We start from the raw sequence: 22350 nt of genomic DNA, 5'->3' as shown, positions 1-22350 counted from the left end.
GGCACCTTGTTATCCTGTCAAGGGAAGCCCAGAGATGTCACGCACACACTCAACCTGGCTCTCCATCCTTCTATCACGGCATCAGTGAGGTCGCCCTTATCTCCTAGGAGACAGTTTTTAGAGCCACAAAGGTGTTTGAGGAGTGACAATGACAGACAGGATGACTGACTGGTTTCCTGCTCGCTCTCTAGTTTAGTCCTATGCATCTCTTCACAGGAGATACAAGTTAAAAATGTCTATAATTCACATTTTTTTGGCTTTGTAATTGAGCTAAATTGGAGAGAATGAAAGCAAAAAATACAGAAAGACTTCATTTTAAGACCAAAATTAAGTCACCAGATTGAAGTTTTACCTCCTGGTGCACAGGACAGAAGCTTTGTGTTCCACCCATTTCTGGGAGAATTATCCCTGTTCTGCTGTCACGGCTTGCTGGCCAGGAATGAGAGCCATGGATGGTGTTTGCCTGTTTCCTCTCTGGTCCATTTTGACTGGCACGCGGCCAGAAACAAGCTGTGTGAGTTAGAGGGAGAGAGGGAGTGAAAGTGTCTGTGTTTATGCACATTTTCCCTCTGTGGCACGTCGCCGGTCTGGTACACAGAGTTCCACCTGGCACTAGTTCACACACACACATAGATACACTCACACATTCAACACAGTGTACTTAGGAAGCTTAGAGTCAAACAGAGTGAGAGTCAAATTGCACACCAACAACTAAGACCTCAAAATTCCTCAAAATTCTCACCAATTCACTCAATTCAGAGCTACAACCAAACATTTTAGGTTGTAGGAAAGATGCCGGGAGTTTTGCATCATTGAAAGAGTGCTTAACCAAACAACATTGTCAAACTCACAATGGACAGTTTATCCCCCTCAAAACTGATGCAGCAGAATCAGAGATATCACCTTTTTATTCCATGCACTCAAAACCTGCCACCTACATTACCCACAATTCAACCGAACTTGGTACACTAAACTGGACTGTACATTTTCATTAGGTGCATGTGCAGTAACTGCTCTTAATTCCTAATACATTGTAAACATCCTATTGATTCCTTACACAGCTTAGCTGATTGACTGCAATGCTAGTAGCTGCTAATGTAGCCTTGAGACACTTAGGGCCCTATTTTAACCGTGCAAGTGCAGCGACAAGTGCAAGGTGGTAGGTCTTAGGCACATGGAGTGTGTGGGTGTCTCCATGCGCACCTGCTATTTTGGTTCATGTATGTGCAACAGCGCAACATGCAAAAGGGCTGGGTGAAGGTGAATATTGATTGATGGGTGTTGTGATTATTAGGACAAGGCAAATTTATTTATATTACCCAAAGGCAACCCAAAGTGCAGTCATCATTGTCTCAACTCTTAGTTCTTCTGGCAATTTGTTCCACATTTGAGCAGTATAGAAGCTAAAGGCAGCTTCCCCATATGTATCTTGGACCTAAACCGTTCAGTGATTTATGGACAAGCAGTAGTATTTCAAAGTCGATTCTTTGAGAAACTGGTAACTAGTGTAGTGATCTGAGAACTGCAGTTATATGCTGAGCTCTTTTGGTCCTTGTTACAACCCTGGCTGCAGCATTCTGGATCAGCTGAATCTGTCTGATTGCTGTCTTAGACAGACCTGTTAACACTCCATTGCAGTAGTCCAGCCTGCTAGAGATAAAAGTACGTTTCTCTAGATCTTGTTTTGACATCAAGTCTCTGATCCTTGTGATATTTTTAAGGTGGTAGAATTGATTTTTACTCTTCAAGGACAGACTGTTAAGGTGAGAGTTTAAGTCTTTCTTCATTGGCCCTAAAAACAATGACTTCAGTTTTGTCCTCGTTTAACAGGAGAAAATTTTTGAACATCCAGCTACTAATTTGTTTCACGCACTGTTCCAGTGCGTCTATTGAACTGTGTGATAAGAAACCTTAATGTTTTGAATAATTTCAGCTAACAGGAGCATGTAAAGATTAAAAACAGAGGTCCAAGAATTGACCCTTGTGGCGCTCCACACATTGTTGGGAGACGCTCTGATGCACAGCTACCAATGGATACAAAATAGTCTTGAAGGTAGGACTTGAACCAATTCAGGACCGTGTTAGAGAGACCAAGCCAGTATTCTAGTCTGTATATTAGTATGTTGTGATCAACCATATCAAATGCAGCAGTAAGGTCCAATAACACAAGGACAGAGACTCAGAGACAGAGAATCAATGCTGAGGTCAATGTTATTCAGAACTTTGATAAGAGCAGTTAAATACTCTCTCAGCCAGTCACATTGATGCTCTCGTAGCTCTGAAACAGTTGTGCCAATCACAGCTCAACTAACAGAAAGCTTTTCTTCAGGAAATGTCCAGATGCTTCAGAGCGTCATGACATGAACACACATCACCACAAATCTGCACCCAAAGACAGATGGAGTATGATTTTCCATCAGTTAGTTACTAAAATAACAATAGAAATAAAAACTAAAGAAACTGATTTGGTAAAGTTGTTCATATGATTATATCACACCGCTATTTCAGAAATAATTTTCATGTATCTCGCTTTGTACATGGTCACATAGTTTAGTAATTAATGTTACACAACAGCGTTTGCACTGCAAAGTGTTTCAAGGGTAAAACACAAGACGTTACTTCTGCTAAAAAGAAAGTTGGAAAAGATATTGAGTTATAACCGACCAGTCTGATGTGTGTAGAGGTGTGTGTAATTATACTGTATCAGCCTGGTGTTGTTTTCAGGTGATTTAATGAAGTTAAACACAGTGAACGGTCGAGCATAATGGCATTGCTCTCTGGCACTTCTCTAATTAGAAGCTGCAGATTTATCAACATATCAATCCTGCTGCCTTCAGATGCTGCAGGGATTTAATGAACTGAAGGAGAAGCTTTTCGTACAATATAAACAGCTGTGGGAAGCAGATACCGTAAGAATCATCCACATATATTTATAAATCTATGTAGACTGATTTGCTGACTTTCCTGCCTTAACCACATGAAACTTTATTTTCTGTGCCGATTTTGGTTGGAGAGTGTTTCGTTGAAATTAATTATTTGTATTTTAAACATTAATCTGTCGTGGCAACATGTCTGCAACAAATATTTAGTTTGATCCTGTTGATAAAATCACCAAAGTATCAGCAGATTGACGTTGTGCCACAAATAGACATGGTTCTGAGACGTCGGTTTTTAGCGCAACGTCTAGGACCAAATGTCAACAAAAGACAAGAACTGTCTTTGCGCTGCTTCATTTGAATGAACATTCCACCAGTCTGCACCTCTCCTCCCACCTGCGCACCGTATGTTCTGTGCTGGTCACCAAAAATACCACACAGACATGCAAGGCGAGTTTCAAGATCAGAAAATACCAAACGGTCAGAGCGCTGCTTGTGCTAGTAATTGCACCTCCACGAAAATATGGCCCTTAGACAGTGACATCATGAGATTGAATTCACAAAATTTCACGCAGCTCCCTCTGGAGCCATGAAAGGTTTTACATAACTTTTTTCACATATGCAGTTGTTCTCCCCAAGACCTGTAAACAGACTTTGATGTGTAAATTTGGTGGAATTCCCCTTTAAAGTTGGGGCTTGAGGATTGAAATGTTGATTAGTCAGTCGGTCCAACCATTGTCCATCCACGGTAAGATATCTTTACTACTATGGTCAGGAAATGGCAGGATGTTTAGTATTCATATTTATGCTGGATATTCATTCATGGTGTTAATGAGGGAGCATGTTCTTGCTCCCCAGAGGATGAATCCTTTCCATTTTAAGCACTTCATAAACCTGTCTGTAGCGCCACCCTCAGGCCAAATTGTCAACTTTGGACACAAGTCTAATGGAAGAATTTCCATGTAATTTGCAGTAAATATCCAGGATCCCTACATTATAATTTCTAATTCTGCCTGTTTTCATTTTTGTTTACAGTTAAACAACTCTGCAGTCTCTGTCAAAGTATCTTGAAAACCAATTGCTGGGTTTTTATTCAAATTTACTAAGGATAATCATGATCCACCCAAAATGTATCTTGATTTGAACATGGATGTTCATTCTTGAATTTGGAAGCAGAGCATCCATTTTCCAAATGAAGACCTAAGATAATAATAATGATATGATAACCAAATTTATTTTGTATAAAACTTTATAGTATAGATGTGGTTTAAAGCTCTGAAAACTTGTTAAGTGGATTTTTGAGTTTAGATTATCTCAATCATATAATTATCTTGAGGTTTTTGGTGACCCCTGGCCGTCTCTTTAATACCACTTTCAATCATTGAACACATTCAGGCTCCTCAAAGAACAAAACCTCCAAATGTCGGACACGTGCTGAGCTTTTCCTCTTGTGCCACCCTCAGGACTAAATGATCCCAGTAGTCTGAACAAGCTTCTTCTTCATCTATGACTCATCATCATTTTCTCAGCTTCTCTCATCAGTTGTACTATACATGCTAAAATCTGTGAGAAGATTAAATCACACAAAATATGCCCAATGTCTTTGAGTAGAAGATCAGTGATGTTATTTATTTCAATCTTCATAATATTCTGTTTGCCTGAGCTGAACTGTCAGAGCTGGTTTGAATAATGTTTAGAAAATCTATCTGTGGTGACTTATACTGCAGGATACTGTTTGATTTACTGTTAGATTTACCTCTTTTCATTGGGAATTTATTAAGCAGTGCACTTTTGTCATTTTAATAGCAATACTAATTTATTATGACATATATTAAGTCCCTGTATAAAATATTACACCCACATTTCTCCCATTAAAAACTATCCTAACCACCTGAAGTCACTTGTATATTGCCAGTTGGGAACAAATGAATGATACAGCCAGAGCATAAAGTATGTGACCCACTCTTCCGGGTTGTAATCTTACACAACCTTATCTCGCTTTGGAGTACCGAGATGTTTTATTAATAAAACGTTTCTTTCTAATCTGTATCTTCATGTCTCCCTCCAGAGAAACTCCAGCCTCTCCGGGAGCACGAGGGGCATGTACCAAGTGTCAGACCGACGTTCCTCCCCCAGCACAGGGTAAGTAAGCACACTGCTCCTTTTACACGGATGATTTCAAACCTAGCCAGACCTTTTACCTTGAGTCTGAAATATAATCCATCCAGATAACTACTGTGCCGTAAGGAGCTTTATGGTACAAGTAACACTTACTGGTACACTTAACCATCAAATAAAGAGAGGATTATCCAAGCTCTCAGTGGCCATATTACATGTGATATAATTAGGAATCATTTTGTCTTTCTTGCACATTTTCTTAAGATAATAATAGGGAAGGTATTGTATTAATAGAGTGCCTGGAGCAGAGGGTCAGTTGTTTAGGGAACTGTGTAGTCTCTGTCTATCAGTTCATTTGGACAGAAACCTGGTTTTCTGGTTTGACTGGAGATTTTGAGGCTCTTGGCTGTTACATGAATTGAGTGCACCTCATCTTTCATACCTAGAGTAAAACACAATCTGTCAGTTATATGGAAATGTAAAAGCTCCCCTGGAACCCCAGATCATTTAACCACCATCTACTGTGCTCGCTGCCCCCGCCTTATGGGGCACAATGTCAGCCATGTTTATGAATGTTTATAAGCACGGCAGCTGAAGTTAGAGAACCTCATAAAAACAATAGAAACAGTGGCAGTGCCATGGTAACTCCCTGTGTGATTTCATATTATTTTGTCTTTCGCACATGAGTTAAAATTCAAAGTCAGGAGATTGTAGTTATTTCCACAAACCCTTCTTGGAACAAGGGTCCCTCCCTGTTCAGCTGGGCTGCACACTTTACATCTCAGCAAGTAGTGAACTAACATTTGATTAAGTTTTCTGAATTGCACACTACAGCTACTTAGTCACCCAATACAAAATCAGTTGTCAATCATTTTCATAATCTGTGAATCATTTAAAGGGGACATATCATGATTTTTGTGATTTTCTGTCATGTATATACTGCTATATCAGATGTCTATGTTAAACATGGTCAAAGTTCCAAAACATGACATTAACAAATAAAAAATGTTTTCTGTAAGTCAATTTTGAGTTAAGAACGAGAAAAATAAGTGAATATAAAAAACAATCCTACTACTACTGTTTGGTTAGGTACATAGACATAATGGGCAATGGAGCAAGTGCAACAAATGAATCTCCATCAATTAGGGGGAGCAAAGTTATGGTTTTGCTACCCTGCTTTTTGTCTTTTTAAAAATAAACATCATACAGTCCCCACTATCAGGTGATAATATTTAAGCAGCCTATATCAATGATGATTTTACTATTTTCAGCAACTGACAAAAACAAGTAATAAAAAATCACACATTTTTGGACCACCCTTTAAGTTGGTTTGTCAAATACTGATGCTCTGTCACACTCCCTGGTGTCTGATACTGACGTACAAGGTGCCCTTTAGCGTCTGTATGAGACCAATCTGGATTTCAACGAACTCCAATGTAAACCCATCTGCGTCATTACTAGATGCTCAGAGCAACTGCTCTGGATCCCCTGCTGGAAGTATTTTCCTCACTGTTACCGTATTAAGGTTTTCTTTTAATGATATTTTTAACATTTTTCAACATAGAAACACAAAAGTGTCCTTGTTAACTCAACAATATGATAGGTTAATGTTATGGCCATCAGTTTGAATTATTTCTCCTTTGATTCCGAGAAATAAAGGTTTTTTTTGTCAGTTTTGGCTACATTAGCATACCCATAATCATCAGCTACAATTGCTATGGAGACAAGACAGTCCGCTTTATTACCCTTTACAAAGCCATAATTTATTTCAAACTATAGCCTAATTTTCAAACAATTGAAGAAACAACTTCAAACAATAATTTTTGTGTGTGTTCATGGCAGTTGGGTGGTTTAGAAATGCAGGACATTTGTTTTAAATTAAATTTTTTTTCTGGGGTTAGGACCCCCGACCCTCCCCACCAATTATGTATCTTTCTAAATTTGCTCCCCCAATTTAAAACATAACCAGGCACCCATGTTTACTGAGAGGAAGCTTTCAAAATAGCCTTTTTCAGACAGAGGCTGAACTGAGGAGCTGCATAAAGTGCCAGCATAAGATAAATAAGGAGTTTTGAACTGAAAATCATGCAAAGATATTCCAGTAGAGCCTCAGAATATAAATATAGACCTGGAAATATGCATGATACGTCCCCTTTAAGACATTTATCAAGCATAACTGCCTAACATTCGCTGATTCAAGCTTTTCAAATGTGAGAATTTGCTGATTTCCTTGATTTATTATTACGACTTGAATATGTCTTCATGGGCTCTGAGAAGTTGTGATGGGCATTTTTCTCTATTTCATTACATTTTAGTAGACTGCATTAATAACTGACAAGTAGCCTGTTAATTATTGAGGATAGAGTGTGGTTTCACACATTGACATCCACATTAAGATATTTATATGTAGTACAGTGTTGAACCGTGTGATGCACAGATTCCATCTCAGCCAATAGAGACAGTGCTGGTTGGACGTCTCTCCGCATGAGGTCTGACTGAAGTATTTCTGGATCTCTGCTGGAGATTTCTGACACATGGTCGCACCATTAATACCCTGACTAACACAACTGTCAGTTGATATGTAAATGTATTTTCTAACGTGACGTCAGACAGAACATGTCAGGCCTTCCCCATTGAATCATGAATGACACGACACACACCGTGGCTCAACAGCAACCCGCAAAGCCTTCTGTCTCGGGTTATTAATAGCTCTTCATCAAGGATCAAGATATTTTTTGACATCATCACAAGTCTGCATGTATCAATTTTATGTATTCCATAGCTCATGTATAATAGCAATCGGTTTGTAATTGTAACAGAATCCATATGCATGGATCCCAAATCAAGATTTTCTTCTTAAAGTTCAAAAGCTTCTGATGTAAATGTAGTTTATCGCAGGTATTTCTCTGTGTTGTTTGAGAATGCTACTATCAGGACATAAAAACTAACATTCAGAATGAAGTGTAATCCATCTTTTAAAGTTGATGTGCGTAGTAGGAAACAACACAAGCAGTGAGATGAGACAGGAGGGAGTGTGTTTCTTCTGCCGCTGATTGTTGAGTTGTTTTATATTTGCTGTCTGATGCTTCACACACACACACAGTGAAATAACTAATTAGCAATCGGTAATCATATGTTGCTTGGGATTGAGATCAATTCATATCATTATCTCGTGAAGTTGATTTAATGTTGTCAAAACATTAAAGCGGTGCTACTGTTTTTATCACGTTTCTACTTTACAACCAGCTCATTAGAGAATTTAAAAACCCAGTTTTTGTCAGTGTCCCAGTTTTGATCGTGAAACCGTAAACAAACATCAGTGGTTATTTGTGACTTAGCATCTTAGCATCTTCTGTGCATCCTTTTCACTTGCAAGCACTGGTGAGTGCTACCTGCAGTATTACCTGTGGTTCTTCTTCTTTTTGTCCCAAAAAGACATATATGCTGATGCTTTGACTCTTACTATTATGCTGAGAGAAAAAGGAGCGAGTAGTGAGATGGAAGAAACGCAGAATGAAAGAAAAATGTCCTAGTTTTTGAGAAGCTGATATTTGTAACCGCTCATTACTTGTGTTATTTTAAGTCCTGTAGCTGTACGTATGTACAAAAGCTGCCCTCATTCTACTAGAAATCCTGTGAAATGCAGCTCTGTCATACAGCACCTATTTGTGGTTAATTTTGGTTTCAGAGGTTCAGTGCATCCGATATTGTCAAATTAAATACCAAACCTGCTGATTTCCTCAGTGGACGTGAATCTCACACAAAGCAGAAAGAACAGAACTGTTTTCTAAGACAAATAATCAGAAGAATCAGATGAACAAGTAACTGAAGCATTAAGAGCAGATGTAAAGATGGTACTGTTTTCATCAGGAGCTTTTTTTTGTGCAGCGTGAATAGGGTATGGGTGAATATGGGTGAATAGGCCGTTAGATTAGCAGAGTCATGCTTATCACCTGCAGTATCTACCGTAAGTAATTAGTTTTATCTTCGCTAAGTGTCAAGTGGAAGTATGTCTGCGTATCTTTGTTAATTCTGTGAAAACATGGCATGACATAGTAACGTGTTAATTTTCAAAATGACATAAAATACTTTTATTTCAGTCTAGTCATAATTGTGGTGTGAATGTATTAAAAATAGTAAAGAATATCTGCAACAGTGATCTTCTTCAGGCAGTGCAATTTTTTTTTTTTCTTTTTCTGTATGAAAATAGGAAAAATAGACCATGAAAAGTTCAAATACACACCTTTGGAGACTTGATTGTGACTCTGTTTGTTAAAAAAATATCATGAATAGATGAAACTTCTATATATTTTCTTTGTTACATCATGATGTTGATTTTCATTATTAATCTTCAGAATATAATATGGACCATTCAGGTGATATTATACAAAAAACATTTCAGAACAATTCAGTCATAATTTGTTTTACTGTTAAGTTCTGCTACTTATCGCTCACTTCCTTCTCTTTTTCTGCAGAGCATCAGGGCGAATCAAGTCCGTCTCACAGGGCTCTGGTGGTTACGATAGTGACAGCGTGGAGATGCATCCTATGGAGGATTGTCCCGAGGCTCAGTACTATCACATGCAGTGCCGGCTGGGCGAGGGGGGTTACGAGCGCTCACCCGGATGCGGCGGTGGAGGATCGAGAAACTGGGGTCTCCGTAAACAGGCCATCCAGAACTGGCAGCGGCGACCTTACAGGAACAGCACTGAAGGCGAGGAGGGAGACGTGTCAGACGTGGGCTCCCGGACCACCGAGTCTGAAGTGGAGATGTGGGAGCAAGAGAGGAGAGCTGTGGCTGAAGTCCAGCAGTCTGCCGCCCCCTATCCTCACCACAGCAGGGCCGGATATCGCCCTAATGCAGGTGAGGATTCTTATTCTTAGAAATGCACATATTGTATCTCACATACTCTCTCCAATCTAACCATCCAGCCAGTAACTCAGACACATGGGATTCATAGAACAAAGGGCTCGGTATGACTCCCATAAGAGCAGTGACTGATGTGGATCTAGGTCAGGCTGAGTCGCTGTAATATTTCAGGAGCTGTGTCACTAACCAAACTCATTCTACAAATTGAGAGGAGCGCAGATCAGCTATGAGCTTATATGGTAAACATGGAGGGAAGAGGCCACATGTCTGCTGCAGTGTGTAGACACAACAATGTCAACACTTGAAAAATGACTTAAACTCTGAAGGAACTTACAGCGCAATCACAACACTGCTACAAATTTTTTGGTGTTTATGTAATTTCATGACAAGTTTTTCCTTTTCCCAAATCATGGGTCCAAGGATTGAGAATGTTGCATGCTCTAACGCTGCACCTAACGATTATTTTCATTATCAATTGATCTGCAGATTAATTTCTTGATTAACTGATTTATCATTTGGTCTATAAAAATGTTAGAAAATAGTGAAAAATTGTCGTTATAATTTTCCAGATTCAAAGGTGATGTCTTTAGATGTCTTGTTTATTTAGACCAAGAGTCCAAAACCAAAAGATATTTAGTTTACCCTCATATATGACAAAGAAAAGCATGAAATCAGCTGAAACCAACAAATTCTTGGCATTTTTGCTTAAAAAATGACTAAATGAAATAGTTTTTTAACTTCCTGTCGATTGCTTGATCATTGCAGCTCTAGTATGCTGTACAGATTTTAAGGCCTTCTGTGATAAACTAGTGATTCTGGTTATGTAACTTGACCCTGAAACAACTAGCTAAAATACTTATTAGCTGCATTCGTCAGCTATTGATATCTGATATGTGAATTTAAAGCGTGATGAGAAAACTAAGTGAACTCCAAAGATGTCACATCATACTGTATGTGTCCAAGGTGCAGGTGCATCAACCAAACACTAACAGAATTATTATTAATATATCCAACACTGCTCTCACAAAGATGAACAGCAGTCTCGAGTTTAAACTAACTAACAGGGAAGGGAAGATATTTGATTTTTTTTTTAAATGTCAAGTGTTTGTTTTTGTGATTGTATGCACAAAATAGTAGATGTTGACTTTAGGGTTAATAAATTATAATCAAAGTGCAGTATATGAAAGTATAATGTGCTTTCATAGTACCATATGTGAATGTGTAGTTTTTAGAGAACAAAATAGATGTTATTGCTCCCTTGTTCATCTGTTTTTTATGTAGGCAAGACAAGTTTATTTGTGCAGCATCTCTCAAACACAGAGGTGACTCAAAGCGCTTTACGTAAGGTGAGAAAATGACATTTAAAAGCACATGCAAGAATTAAATAAATTACAATAGGATAAAAGTAGATACATGAAATTAGATACAAATAGGCAAAACAGAATATACCAAAAATACAAGTATAGTGCAGTTATAAGTTTCCCCAAATTCAGTAAGAAAAATTAACGTGATTCTGCACGTGTGTCACTAGGTGTTCATTTTTAAAGAAAATAATATCTAAACAGGGACATGATGAATGTATATTTTAAGGTTTATAAATACTAACTGGCATGCAGTGCAGTCTGATATGATCCAGATTTGTTGCAGTGATGACAATTCTGATTTATTTAGCTACAGTTTATTTATTTCAGGAGGTGTTTACACTGTTTTGTTTACCATAAGCATGTCTGTTGTAGATGATGAGTAAACCAAGTCATACATTGCTACAAGTACTACAGTATACTTTCTCTGTTCTGTGTGTGTGTGTGTGTGTGTGTGCATCTATGGTAGACCTTGAACATATTTTATTTGAGAGAGCACTATTTATCTGATGTATCGTCTCAGTTTCTCCTCTCATACTAAGCTTTGTGCTTCTGTGAGAGAGCCAAGTTGGAAAGCCAGTCATGCTTGAAGATTTTTTTTTCAGCTCCATCACAGATTGTACATCTCTCTGTTAACTTCCTGCCGTGCCAAGATCCTTAAACTCACTGCTGCTGCCCTCCATTTTTCCCCACCTGCTGTCGGGTTTCTTATAAATACCAGGTGGACCGGGGTAGTCAGGGAAAGAGAGAAACTGGGCTAGAGCCCTATGACAAATCTGTATGAACCACTATGACGGCCCCATTAACTCAAAGATCTGTCTCATGTAACACTCAACATGTTACTGGCATTCCTCGGCTCTGACGTAGTTCTCCTTATTGGGAGAGTCTCTGCCAGGTTTTATCAGATGGTATGTATCTACATGCACACAGGCTTTTTCTCCGCATGTAACACACAGCTCGGCTTTTTTAGTTCATTTGGCAGCCTTGAGCGTAGGTGGTGTTAGTGAGAAAAAGAAAGAGAGAGAGAGAGAAAGAGGAAGAGTGTAAGCAATGGTTCATAGCCCTGATGGCTGCGAGCAGACTCCTTCCAAGGCCGAAGATGAAAATGAGTCATCTAGGAGCAATCTTGCTGGGAGCAATGAGCCGGGTTTGGATTGGACATATAGTATCAGCCAATAGATAGCAATACAGAGGATAAAAATGAAAAGAGGAAAAAAAAAATTATGTAATCCTATTTAGTGTCTTGTTGAAGGTTGGCGCCACCATGTGACAGGATATCTTTTTTAACATTTCTGGCAATTTACATCTACATCCTTGTTAGGAAATACAATAAACTAAGTAGAAAAAATTAAGACCATCTCTCCAAGCACAGAGTTACCAAGTCAAGTTCACTTTTTCATTTTTTATATGAATAAATAAATAATAATAAATAAATAAAATGCCCTCTATAACTTTAGAAATTGCGTAATTTTGACCTTTTGCCACCCACTGACCCACCCAACAGGACACTAGCACAATGAGGAACATTCACTGATTGCTGATTGCTAACATGTAAGTTATGTGTTGATACATTAGACTCTTTTTTTCTGTCACTGATGTCATAAAAACATGGTGTTATAAAAATAATACAGGTAAATTGCACAGCAGAGTAAACAACTGACGCTTTAAACATATGGTGTCTTCCTAACTTCAAAGCAGAGAAAAGCAAAGAAATCCTTGAAAACTTTATGTCAAAATTCATCATCAAGAGCTAAACATCAAAAATAGTCCATTTGTTATACTTTAAGCAGCTGATCTCCAGTGGTAAAAAGACTACAAAAGACTTTTTTCTTCACATAGGTCGATCAGAAGGAGGCTACAACAAGCCCTGCCGTCATGAGAAGAGCCCATCCAAATCCAACGAGGTGATCAGTCCGGAGATCCTGAAGATGCGTGCCGCTCTCTTCTGCATCTTCACCTACCTGGACACTAAAACCCTGCTGAGAACTGCTGAGGTTTGCCGCAACTGGAGGTTTGTGGCTCGTCACCCGGCCGTCTGGACCAGAGTTCTGCTGGAGAACGCTCGCATCTCTTCCAAGGTGAAAAGTAATGCTGTCAACAGTAAACAGCAGCAGCATGTAAAGGAGTGTAACTGAATCACCCTTTCTATGTACTATGAAGATCTTCACTTATTTCGATGTGTCTCTTGTAGTTCCTGGGCACACTGTCTCAGTGGTGCACTCAGACGCACTCACTCATCCTGCAAAACCTCAAACCACGACAGCGTGGCAAGAAGGAAACCAAGGAGGACTACCTTAAAAGCACACGGTGAGATACACATGCAGTAGAAACAGAGACACAAATACAGGCAGGATGTCAAAGCCAACACACAGTTTAGAAAAATCTAACTTTGGGATGCTTATTACTACATTGTGTGTTGTTTTGGCTTCGATAAGCTCTTTGCTTTGCCATCTATTGAACTGAGTGACATGCTAAATGACTCTTCAGACTGTGATTGATGAGAGGAGGCCAAGAAGAGGAACATAAGTGATTGAATACCGATGTGCTTGTGCTGTTTGATTATGTTCAGCATATAAAACATTTGTTTTCATTTCCTGAAAGAAGACAAATAGATGTTTGATATGAGCAGTAAAATTGTTTGTGTCTAAATGTTTTTTTTGAGTATGTTACAGCTCAAAGCTGCTCTTTAAATGTGCAGACCCTGCATGGACATGCTGCCTCTTGCATATATTGCCAAATACACTGTAGGAACATTTTGTTATGTGCTATAAATAGATGAAGTGCTGCGCTGAAGGACAGGAGAATTACCTCCTCTGCTGTGTCTCTGCCTGTATTTTCTTGTCAACCTTCCTTTACGTCTTAGTGGCTGTCTGGAGGAGGGTCTGGAGGCGTTGCTAAAGGCCACAGGAAGTAACCTACTGATACTAAAGATTTCTCACTGCCCCAACCTGCTGACTGACCGCTCCCTCTGGCTGGCCAGCTGCTACTGCCGAGCTCTGCAGGCTGTAACTTACAGGTATACCCACCTAGAACTGTGTTAGAAATTTGCACCCTGACAAATGTATCAAGCACAGAATTTTCAGTTGAACCTCAGTGACAGAATGAGCCTATAAAACTGCACTCAAACCCTCACATGTATGTAATATAGACACAAACTGTGCATATGTGTTGTGTTGCAGGAGCGCCACAGACCCAGTTGGCCAGGAGGTGATCTGGGCCCTCGGAGCAGGTTGTAGAGACATTATCTCTCTACAGGTGGCACCACTACACCCATGGTAATACACGTGGAAATAATAGATAGATACCTTTGAGACTTTCATGTTATGGCGACTATGCTGAGGTTATTAAATGACTGCACGTGGCTTTCATTTTTTTCTCTTTTAGCCAGCAACCTGCTCGGTTCAGTAACCGATGCCTGCAGACCATTGGACGATGTTGGCCACACCTCCGTGCTCTCGGTGTAGGTGGGGCCGGATGTGGCATTCAGGGGCTGGCCTCACTGGGTAAGTGTTGCTTATATAACGATAGTTCAACTTGTGCTTACGTCCACTGCAGTTATTTCAGCTACAATATGAAAATACATTATTTATGAGTGTGAGTATTCATGAGAATTCCAGTAGCGGCACACTTTTAAATCATGAACTCATTCACATATGCAGGAACTGTGATGTAACTTTTGTTGCTAGATGATAGAGAAATGGTACGAGTGTGTCAAGACATGACATAACAAAGAATCAAAAATGTTCTCATGAACAATCTCAACTGTATTAATATTAAACTTCAGTTTTAAAAAATACATCTATTACTATATTACACTACATGTATTGCATTTCAGCCACAATTGGCACAGATCTTAAATGTAAACAACCCTTTATGTGCTGTCACCTCTGCTGTGTATCATCTCGACATTCTCCCACTTTATGTTCCCTCTTTCTACAGCGAGGAATTGCATGCGCCTGCAGGTGCTGGAGTTGGACCATGTGAGTGAAATCAACCAGGAGGTGGCAGCAGAGGTTTGCAGAGAGGGCCTGAAAGGCCTGGAGATGCTGGTGCTCACCTCTACACCCGTCACCCCCAAAGCCCTGCTCCACTTCAACAGTGAGTCTGAAAACTATCTGAGTTAATATTTGTCACACAATACTGTACTGTACGTGTGCATTAAAGGTGCTGAATAGAAGCACTGACAGTATTGTGTACATCTCATACAACATTTGTAGGATATGCTCTGTAGAGTTATCCAGTGATTCACGTTACAGTTACCACAATTACAAAGTTATTGTTATAGCCAGACAGCCAAAATATTTTGGCTATGGTTAGACCACCAAGGGACACTAAAACCGCTGTAGGAATAATAAAAACATGACTCACAGCAAAACATTTTACTGCCTGTTGTTGTCACTTGAGGTCTGCTGCCTGCTTCACATACATATCATGCAAAATGAGAATGTATTTATGTATTTCTCATGTTTTTTTTATTACATATTTAATTTAAGAAAACCCAGATGATTTCCATTTCAATATTCCCTGAATCCTCCTTCCACCCATGTAGGTGTGTGCCGCAACCTGAAATCCATCGTGGTTCAGATCGGTATAGAAGACTACTTTGAGGACCCCAACAGCCCTGAAGCCAGAAAACTGTTTGATGAGATGGTTAACAAGCTGCAGGTAACAGCACCTCAGTATCTATAGTAGGACACACTTTTCAGAGCACCATACAGGTTTTTTCAGTTGTTAAAACATGCGATACTATTCACAGACAAAATCAACACAAAAAGTTAAAGCAAATGAAAAAGCTGTTAATATTACAGCCTCTATGCATGTTTTTAATATAGATATAGTCCCTGCATAGTGTGCACAAATTGAACAAATACATTTTCTGACTTGCACTGAATGGCTTTCCAAATATTCCAGCTTTCTTCTCACTAATTCTACATAATGTAACTGTGGACAACATGTTAAAAAATCTTGGAATAGTTGATTCACCAACTCTGGATGTACATACAGATACACATAGAAAGCCCAGGCTTATAGATGTTCTAGGGCTGCAGCTAATAATTATTTACATTACCAATTAATCTTCCAATTATTTTCTCAATTAATCGATAGTCTATAAAATGTCAGAAAAAGCTCATGGTCACAAGTAGTCTCATATTGTGAATTTAGATTCCTTTTTTTAAGCCGACATGTTCTTGGATTTTAGCACAACTGTATACACATGACTAACAGGCGAAAGCTGTTCAGCAGATAAGATGCGTCTATTTTTATTATGACTACACACTGTTTCAACCGTGACTCAGTCCTTAAAGTCTCCATGATGGCTGGTTGTGAGATGTGCTGCTGCTAACTCACTCTAAGCAGAGGCTTATTGTGAGAGGTCATTCTTACAGTCGACCTGACCACACACAAACATTTAAGAGATTTAAAGGCTGTGAAATCCCAGGTTTTTATTTCTGTTTTGTTTTTATGAGTCAGTTATAGTGACTTCTTCATGGGTATTACACTTACAAGATGGGGAAGTTACTCACAGCAGTTAGGTAACCTCTCCAAAATCTGCAAACAGCTATGATTTATTTTTATCTTTCCCTTTTCAAGTTTCCTGTGAAAAGGAAGCCAAAGCTCTCCTCTCATATTTAATCATCCCTTTTTTGAAGCAAGCTCTTTAAGAGTGAAACTTATGAAGCAAAACAGTCATCCTTAACCTGCTGCAACTCAGTGCTTTACAGGGTTTTTTTTTTTATGAGACATCTGTTATTTTACACATTCAACAGAAGAATATAAAAAGAGAGAAAATAGAATATTTGGCCTTCAGATAATTGGAAAAATTCATTTACAGGTTGCCTTCATAGAAATGAGATTCTGATGTCCCTCCCTCTCTTTTTCTTTCAGGCTCTGAAGAAGAGACCAGGCTTCTCCAAAATCCTCCACGTGAAAGCAGACAGTCTCTGCTAACATCTTTCGTGCAGATTCTTCAAGTCTTGGAGAGGCGCCATTCGGCTCCAGTCAATCAAAAAGACCCAGCTGTTTTGGGCCCACTCCATTGGGTTGAATAACATCTGCAGCACTCACAGAAACAACGGAAGAACGCCACAATGATGAACCAGGACCTGAGGCTCAATGTGCATACTACACAGGGACAAACTTGAAACAGAAAAACTCATTCACTGCTCCAGGAGTGGAAATCAGTATCTCTTATGTATTGGTAATGACATAAAACCAGTTTGGGAGCTTATTCGGACTGCAAACACTTCAACAAAGGCACTATATATTCGATGAAGGGCCTGTCTCAAACTGTACTCAACAAAACTGTCAGACATCCTCTTTCTCAGTCGTCTTTTGTTTTCAAAAGTGGATCGTGTCGTCGCACAGAGCCAGACCGCTTTCTTGAAATGCCTGGAGCCAGGTGACAGCGCTGTATTTAACTGTCTGACTCTATATAAATGCTTGACGTATACCTGAGACCTTCAGCACCAAGTGCTCGTGGGCAGCAGCACATTATACGGCGTACATACTTTCCACTTTGAAGGAGATTTAAATGATTGCAAGGAATTGTTGAGAAGTTGAATTTCTTAAGAGATCTTGAGCTCTCTTATCCACGAGTAAGGGTCTTAACACAGAGGCTTTATATGTTTGTGTGTGTGCAGATGTGTGAGTGCATAAATAGACTAGCCGAGGGTTGAATAAATGGTTTTTCTTGCTACCTGCCCTGCACTATGTTGAAACTGGACATCTTTTAACTCTCAGAAGAAACACCTACTGCTTCCACCCAGAAACAGAAACATGCTGCACCAGCTCCAGGCACAGCGGAGAGAGTTAACGCACAGACCACCTTTACTAACATGTCGTCTTCTAGCCACTGCATGGCAGCGATGCATTTAGCCTCTTCTACCGTACCATCCTCTGCTTCCCGATCATCGGATACAGGACTCAAACGTGGACTCCGTGTTTGATGCACAAGGCTCGAAGATGATCCGTAACTCATTTCTCTCAAAAAACCGGTGCCATTTGTAACAGTCGTCTGTCTGTCCTCATTCCAGCGAGCGTTTTCTCCAATGTGCCATTAATGAGGGAAGAGGGACCACGCAAAGGCAGATGTTTAAATCTCTTCAAATCTAAAGTAACTCGACAGTATTGGAGTTTGATTTGAAGATGTGGTTTTGTGTTTCATATTGAACATGGTCTCCAGATGTGTAGAGGTGTTACAGTGTTGATATATCACGTGAATTTCATACCTTACCATACTCAACGGTGCCATTCATAGGACTCGTCACGAGCCTCTGTACAATCCTCATTTATCATTTACAGCTGACGTCCTCTGACTCCCTCTGCTGGTGTTTTCAGGCAGTTACACAGCCGACAGCCAGCTTTTGTGATTTGACACGTTGTGCCCTTTCCAGCATGGAACAAGTATCACCTTAACTATTTTTGCAGAACTCAAAACCAAGGGATCAGGTCCTCAAGTGTCACCTTTCAATTAGGAATTTGATTTGGTGTAATTCTTGGCTTCAGCGTACATTGCAGAAACTTTAAATATGTATGAGTAGCAATACTTCAAGTGTTAACACTGAGTTTAAACTCCTCGGAGCTGCAGATCAGTTTAAAGGGGCACTCCGCAGATTTTTACAAAATCAGTTTAGAAGCTGTGAGGAGTACTACTCAGACTGTGAAAAAAAAAAAACCCCGGTGATGTCATCAGGGTTATCTCAGCTTGGAAACAGCACACCTTTAATATAAAAACCTGCGGGGGCATGGGGTTTGAAGAATGTGGGTGTTTACAAGGCTAACAGAAATACTTTGAGTTGAATTATGGGAAGCATTTTTAGAGCGTGACCCATACTAGGGACCAAAAGTAAGGATTTCTCTGCTTCTGCTGCATCGATTTTGACTCGATTTTGAATCCCCCAACTTTATAAAAGTGCAATAATTAAAATCACCGGAGCACCTCTTTAAACAGAGCTCCTATTAGACACTTATATCCACTTTGATTCTAAGGAATCACGCACACAGCTTTGAAACAGGTTAAAAAAAATCTATCACACGTCAGGTAGAACATTGCGTCTCCTCCCTTGCGACATGCTGTTCATTTTTTACCTCGCACATCTCATTTGTCTCAAGGCAACCAGCCTGGTCTCTACAACAGATCTTAACATCCGTGGGCGGAGTGTGCAACAGAGCAAGGTGGCAGTTTTCAAAAAATGCTGAGCAGGCTTTTGTCATGTGGGCTCTTTAAAATTTCACAACCCACCGATGAGGAGAGCTGTTGGCTGCCGTTTTTGTTTTTGGTCTCTGCTTCACACTCAAACATGTTAATGAGGACTTGTGTGGCTGCATAATGTAATAATGATGTGCGTGTTCCAAGTCAATATGTGAGAACATTTGTGGATGTCCATTTCTTCATGTTCTTCCAGTACTGCATATTATTATCTTACACTTGTACTGATTGTCCACCCGGTTTCATTGAGGGAAACAGGTTTGTGAGAAAAGTGTAAAACTTTACTGACACAATAGAGAAAACACAATGCACTTGTTGATTTTGAGTTTTAGACAATCCTGCCTTCGCTATCAGCTACTCTGTACATAATGTTTGTATAAAACAATGAGAAAAAAAGAGAAAAAAAAGGACCAACATTTGATGTTATATAATATTAAGGTCATACTCATGAGTGGAAAAAGTTGAGGTTTACAGGTCTTCATTCGGTAAGCATTTTCTCTCCAAAGTTGAATGAAAGATAAACATAGAGAATTATATTATGTATAACAGTAGTGTTGAAATTGCAGTTGTGTATTAGATACTTTATATTAAATGTGCATCAGAGTCATATACAGATGGAAATTATTTAAGAAGAGGATAAAGATGATAACTCAGCTATTTATTTCTATAAAAAAAGAGCGATGTGTATAATGTTGGCATGTTTGTGTTTGAGCATCAATCATTAAGTTGCCTTCTTAACTGTTCTGCTACTGTGGCAAGAAAATTATTAGATGTTAAAGAGCTTTTGATTGCCTGCAGGTTTTCTCTTTATTTGACCGAGTCTGTTGTTGCACTAGTGAGAAAAAAAAAAGATATTTCAGATGTTTATTATAAGAGTGTTGTTTTTAATGTTCAGCTATTTCTCAGTATTTGACAAAATATGATGCACTTTTTTTCCTGAACACTTTTAACGGGCCCGTCGGTCATCAGTTTAGTCAGAAACGGCACAGGTTTCTGTCAGCGGGAGACGAACTGTTCACTTACATGTTCGGTTTCATGGAAAGAAGATTTGCGGGAAACACAACGATCATATATGAACTTCTATAAGTGAACAGTTTGCCTCTTTTCTCTTACACCATCTTTCATGTCTCATAGGTTGGGAAGTTAATGACTGAACCTGATTCAACTACATTCAAGTGCTTTTTAGGTTCATTGCCAATATGACCTTATGCTCTCCTTTTGTATCTGTCTTACAGTAACATAACCTTTGTTTTACGTTTGCATTATACTGTAGATTTCATGCTCATACCAACAGTACTTTTGCTTTATTGTGATAATGGACCTGCTGAAGATGTTACAGAGTCTATACGCTCTGAAACTGCAGATTAGAGGTGCCAAGTACGCCAGAATAATTTTGGCTTACATCTCCATTCTCTGCCTCTCCAAATGTCAACCAGAATCATTTCTAATTTATTTTACGGATTCAGAACCTGAAGCATTGCGTATAAACCAAGGTGCTTCCTCATTCATGTTTACTTCCTTATTTAATTTTTTTTAAAATCAAGTTTTATTTCTCCTTTACTGCATTTGTCATACTGTGCAGTTGGAAAAACAGTGTCTGAGTGTTCATGTACCTCTCTGTACATATTTTATGTATGAATGATTGTACTCTGCCCATTCATCTGAATAGTATTTTACATATTACCTCAACACTTATCTGGGCAATTAAGTGTGCAGTTTGTTTTATTTTTTTTTTTGACTACCATCGACAGGTATGCCAATTGATCCACAAACATCGTCCTTGTTGCTACAACGACAAAAACAGATTTTGTTGCTGAAAAAAAAACGTTCCCAAAAAATGATCAGCCTTCTACGATGACTGCAATAGATGGAAATGTTTTACTACTCATTTTCACTCATGTGTTGTCATCAATAAAACTGCTTTAAATTGTATTTGCTACTGCTTTCAGCTACTTCTTAAAATCATTTCATTTTTAATTTCAAGAGCTCTAGCTTTTGATTACGGGTTCAGTTTCTCAAGCTGATATAAAGATGTTTCATTGACAACTGACAGTGAGGTGTACAGTTGATCAAGAACTGGGACATTCAGTCTGGAAAGACGTGCTGCTGTTTATTTCCTTAAATGTCATTTCTCAGTTACCAGTGCGAAGGTCCAATGCAAGTACTTAATAAAAGCTCTGATGAACTGTCTTTATGTTAGCTCGCCAGGACACAGCAGCTAACATTAAAGTTTGCGACTGGCTGGTGAAGAAGGACAAATAGTTAAGGGGTTAAAGACACCTATTTTTCTCAGGAGTTGGTGGAGATCAAACCAGAAGTAGACTTAACAGTAGTGATGATGTTGGATTTGTAAAAAAAAAAAAAAAAAAATATTGAATTGTTTGCTTCTGCCCCCTTGTGGCCTAAGTGGCCTAAGCCCCCTGTTGTTCTAAGTGATATTCTCCAGAAATTACACTATATTCAGGTTTAAAAGGTATACTGCACAGAAATAGAATGAATCTATTCTTAAAATTGCACAAATTAATTTATCAATCCATGTTAACAATGTATATGTGTAATCTGAGCTGTGCAGTTTCCTGCAGTTCTATGGAGCATTTTAGCATCTTTCAGCTCATTGTTTTGGTTTTACTTAACTGTCTTGTTTCACTCTCACCGCTCAGCTGTGTTCTGACGTGTAAACATAGTGGAGCATTTAGCAACCAAAGAGATATATTCGCAGGTATTTTGCCCCCTCAAACTTTTGAGATTGTTAAATTATTACAGTTTAATTATTCACAATCAATGGCAAAAGTAATTTATAAATTATTTGTCAATGTGTTCATGTAACTAATTATAAATAATACAAATGGTAGCCATGGTAAATACTTCTAATGCCTCTCATTAATTACTTACGAGTATAATATGTATTATAGTGAT

At 39.0% G+C, this 22350-nt stretch overlaps 1 protein-coding gene across 1 annotated transcript in view; it reads left to right on the top strand.

Annotated features, from left to right (window-relative positions):
- fbxo41 (F-box protein 41) overlaps positions 1–21366 on the top strand; it is a 57361-nt gene extending 35995 nt beyond the window's left edge. Inside the window, exons 5-14 of the mRNA XM_044347027.1 lie at positions 4945–5018; positions 9470–9858; positions 13065–13303; positions 13417–13532; positions 14089–14241; positions 14405–14500; positions 14610–14728; positions 15165–15323; positions 15775–15890; positions 17112–21366. Coding sequence (XP_044202962.1) covers positions 4945–5018; positions 9470–9858; positions 13065–13303; positions 13417–13532; positions 14089–14241; positions 14405–14500; positions 14610–14728; positions 15165–15323; positions 15775–15890; positions 17112–17174 — 1524 coding nt within the window. The 3' untranslated portion in view covers positions 17175–21366. The remainder of the gene's footprint in view (positions 1–4944; positions 5019–9469; positions 9859–13064; positions 13304–13416; positions 13533–14088; positions 14242–14404; positions 14501–14609; positions 14729–15164; positions 15324–15774; positions 15891–17111) is intronic.
- Positions 21367–22350: the final 984 nt, after the last annotated feature.

This window comes from Thunnus albacares, chromosome 3 (assembly GCF_914725855.1).
Source record: "Thunnus albacares chromosome 3, fThuAlb1.1, whole genome shotgun sequence".
NCBI lineage: Eukaryota > Metazoa > Chordata > Actinopteri > Scombriformes > Scombridae > Thunnus > Thunnus albacares.
The sequence above is the reverse complement of the archived record's forward strand: the minus strand, read 5'-3'. Positions and strand labels throughout refer to the sequence as shown.